The sequence below is a fragment of the Callithrix jacchus genome, chromosome 1 (genome assembly GCF_049354715.1).
Source record: "Callithrix jacchus isolate 240 chromosome 1, calJac240_pri, whole genome shotgun sequence".
In the NCBI taxonomy this organism is placed as follows: Eukaryota; Metazoa; Chordata; class Mammalia; order Primates; family Cebidae; genus Callithrix; species Callithrix jacchus.
Window position 1 is genome coordinate 94,974,641 of NC_133502.1, and position 4,283 is coordinate 94,978,923.

The following is a 4,283-nucleotide window of genomic DNA, read 5'->3' on the forward strand; positions in this document are numbered from 1 at the left end:
TACTTTTTGGTTTCCCGATGTTATTTTCTTCAGTTGACTTCAACAGAAAAATGTTTCCGATTTCAATATTGCTTGGGTTTTTAGAAATATTTCTTTGTTTGATGTACGTTAACTTTTAAAAAGCCACTATATATGCTGTGCAGTCTTTTTTAAAGTAATGGCTCAGGGCTTTTCTGTGATCAATTCTTGGGTTTCATAAAAACGGCCTAGTCACCTCGTTAATGATCAGTGTCATATCAACTATCTTGTCAATATACTGCCATAATTAAATCTATTTGAAAAAAAAATTTTTTTTTTTTTTTGGACAGGAAGTAAATTTATTGGTTCATTATTATGAGAGGGTAGCACAGTGGAAGCCCTCATGAGTGCAGGGCCCGCCACTTGTCCAGAGGGCCAGGACTGGGGATGTACTTAACCCCACAGCCATCTGGGATGAGCTGCTTCTCAGCCACCATGTCTTCAAATTCATCGGCATTGAACTTGGTGAAGCCCCACTTCTTTGAGATGTGGATCTTCTGGCGGCCAGGGAACTTGAACTTGGCCCTGCGCCGGGCCTCAATCACATGCTCCTTGTTCTGCAGCTTGGTGCGGATGGACATGATCACTTGGCCAATGTGAACCCTGGCCGCAGTGCCCTGGGGCTTTCCAAAGGCTCCTCGCATGCCTGTTTGGAGCCTGTCAGACCCAGCACAGGACAACATCTTGTTGATGCGGATGACGTGGAAGGGATCGAGCCGCACTCGGATATGAAAGCCATCTTTGCCACAACTTTTCACCATGTACTTATTGGCACAAATTCGGGCAGCCTCCAGGGCTTCAGAGGAGAGCTGCTCATATTCATCCCATACCATGTGGCCACAGAGTGGAAACTCATCCACTTTTGCCTTCTTTCACCCCAGGTCAAAGATGCGAATCTTGGCGTCAGGGACACGTCGGCAGAAGCGGGACTTTGGGTACGGCCTTTTCTTACAATATCGGTAACAACAGGCGGGGCGGCGGCCCATAGTGACACCAGGATCTTCAGTGGCGTGCCAAAGGAAAAGAGAGAAAAAATTTTTAATAAAAATGTTAATCAAATGCATCCAAAGAATACAATATTGAAAAATACTCTCACTGTAATTCATTCTTTATCTCTCCTCATTTTCCAATTACAATGTAAATTTCTCCTCTTCCAAATCATTCTAACTTTGCTTCAGGTTATCCCATTCTATTAGTTTTCCTACTTAGTGAGTCTACCTATCTCATAGACTTAAATTAATTTTAATTACATTTACATTACATAAAAATGCAAATTTTTCCTGATAGTTCTTGAGGTTAAGAACGGATTGCATAGAATCTTATTCTCAAAAAGGGACACTTATTAGGTACCTATGTGAATTCAACACGTGGTTATGGTAAAAGGTCTCTTATTAAGCCTTTAGCCTACTCCTACCCTACAGAATAAAATAATTATAACCTACAGATACTCAATTCTGCCTACATTAAAATGATAGACCTATCATTTCTATAGACCTATAGAAATGATAGTTTCTATAGACCTATAGAAATGATAGTTTCTATAGACCTATAGAAATGATAGTTTCTATAGACCTATAGAAATGATAGTTTCTATAGACCTATAGAAATGATAGTTTCTATAGACCTATAGAAATGATAGTTTCTATAGACTTATAGTTTCTATAGAAACTATAGACCATACGTTCTATTGGAACTTAATGAAAACCCTTTCAGGGAAATGTAACATAAGTAGCTCTGAGAATTTAAAATAGAAGGAGTTAGCCATTCTTCTTTGTTTAGAAAGATAAGGAAGAGAGTATAGAATATGCCAACCATGATAACTGTTAAGGTAAATTTATACTTTATTTCATCATCATGAAGTTGGGCTTCTGTCTAAATCTGTTTACCAAATGAGGTATTTAGAATTTTTTTCCTTATTAGTAGAACTGGGATTTGTAAAATCTACTTCACCTCTGTGAAGTAGTCAGTAGCCACTCAACAAATACTAATTTTGTCCTTCATCCTTATTTAGAAATTACTTCGATCAATGTTTTCCCTAATGTTTTCCATGAAATACTAATATCTCAGGATATATTTATAGATATCTCCTGAAAAAAAAAAAGATTCTATAATGAAAGAAGCCTGGATTAAATAGAGTTTAACTGCTTTCTGTTCTACAGAATTTCTCAGGATCTTCAGTATTTGAATATGTAGGGTTTGTTCTAATTGGTGCTCTGGTTGGCCAGCAATCATTACTTTAAGAAAGATTTTAGTCAGTTCTACAGATGCTCTGACAAACTCAGGTTTTCCATATAGGGCATAAAATTTTCTCAAGCCTATTTTGCCAACTCCTCCAATTTCACAAGATTACCATTGAAGCCCTTAACAGGGCAAACATGTTAAATATCAGAATATTTTTAAACTAGGTCATTCCAATCATACAGATTACATTTTTATCAATTACCCAAGCATTCACTCATATGACAAACATAATTATTCTAACCCTTCAGCATTTCTGAGTGCTCATTGTGTATTAGACACTGGGTAACCCCCAGAGGAGCAGATATAGTCTCCACTCTCCAAGAACTCATGTGAAATGGTCATTTGACAAGCTGGTTTCAATCAAAACAATGAAAAATAAGAAATATTGGCAAGGATATGGAAAAATTATAACCTTCATGCATTGCTGTAGAAATGTAAAATGGTGCAGTTATTTTAGAAAATAATTTGGTAGTTCTTCAAGAGTTTAAACCTATAGTTACATATGACACAGCAATTCTACTCCTAGGTATATGTCTATATTGGGGTTCTCTACAGGGACAGAACTAATAGGATAGATGCATGATAGTTGTATATATAAAGGAGAATGTATTAAGTAGAATTGACTCACACAATCACAAGGTGAAGTCCCGCAATAGGGTGTCTGCAAGCTGAGGAGCAAGGAAGCCAGTTTGAATCCGAAAACCTTAAAAGTAGGGAAGCCAACAGGGCAACCTCAGTCTGTGGTCAAAGATCTGAGGATCCCAAAGCTGAAGGACTTGGAGTCTGATGTCCAAGGGCAGGAAACATCCAGCACTGAAGAAAGATGTAGACCAGAAGACTAAGTCAGTCGATTCTTTCCACGTTCCTCTGCTTTTTATTCTGGCTGTGCTAACAGCTGACTAGATGGTGTCCACTCAGATTGAGGAAGAGTCTGCCTCTCCCAGTCCACTGACTCATATGTTAATATCCTTTGGCAACACCCTCACAGACACACCCAGGAACAATACTTTGCATCCTTCAATCCAATCAAGTTGACACTCAATATTAACCATCACAATGTCCAAGAGAGATGCATGCAAAAACTCATCCATGAATGTTAATAGGTGGAAACAACCCAAATGTCCATCAACTAATGAATGGATAAATCGTGGTATATCTATACAATAGAATATTATTGATCCGGAGAGAACGATCCAAGATGGCCAATCGCTAACATCCCGGGATTGCAGCTCTCAGGGAAGGCGCGGAGAACTAGAGGACGCCACACTTTCAGACAAAGTCTGGTCGCTCACGGAGCAGAAGATCCCCCAGTGGTGGAAACACATGGGTCGCCAGCGCGACTCTCGTGGTCGGCGCAGTGGTTCCGCCGGCACCTCGGCGGCAGCTCTCGGAGCAGAGTAAACGGGACCGCTTCCCCTTCTGACCAAGGTTTGGAGCCCAGGGAAGGCAGAGTCGCCTACTATGGAAACAAGAAGGAAGCCCAACAGGAGAATCCTGGGCAGAAAAGCACCATCAGTTTTAACGCCGCTGCTCTGGCCCTGGGAACTAACAACCTGGACGTCCACTCAAGAGACCTAATCTGAAAGTTGGTAATTTCAAAGACTACAGGAGGATAAATTTACAATGACGGGAAGAAACCAGCGTAAAAAAGCTGAGAATACTCAAAGTCAGAACGCCTCTCCCTCTAAAGATGATCACAGTTCCACATCAACAATGGAACAAGGCTTGATGGAGAACGAGCGCCTCCTGATGACAGAATCACTCTTCAAGGAATGGATAATAACAAACTTCGGTGAGTTAAAAGAACATGTTGTAGCCCAACGTAAAGAAACTAGGAACTTTGAAAAAAGGTTTGATGAAATCCTATTGAGAATAGACAACTTAGAGAGGAGTATGAGTGAATTAATGGAACTGAAGAATACAATACAGGAACTCCGAGAAGTATGCACAGGTTTAAACACTCGAATTGTTCAAGCAGAAGAAGGGATATCAGAGGTCAAAGTCCAACTTAATGAAATAAAACA

At 39.8% G+C, this 4,283-nt stretch overlaps 1 protein-coding gene across 1 annotated transcript; it reads right to left on the bottom strand.

Moving 5' to 3' along the window:
- Positions 1–287: 287 nt before the first annotated feature.
- On the bottom strand, positions 288–3,072 carry LOC100389225 (large ribosomal subunit protein uL16-like). The gene is made up of 2 exons (XM_078349013.1): positions 2,888–3,072; positions 288–1,018 (listed from the first exon to the last, which is right to left on the bottom strand). Exon 2 carries the CDS (start codon positions 849–851, stop codon positions 360–362), a length of 492 nt encoding a protein of 163 aa, XP_078205139.1. The 5' UTR covers positions 852–1,018; positions 2,888–3,072; the 3' UTR covers positions 288–359.
- Positions 3,073–4,283: the final 1,211 nt, after the last annotated feature.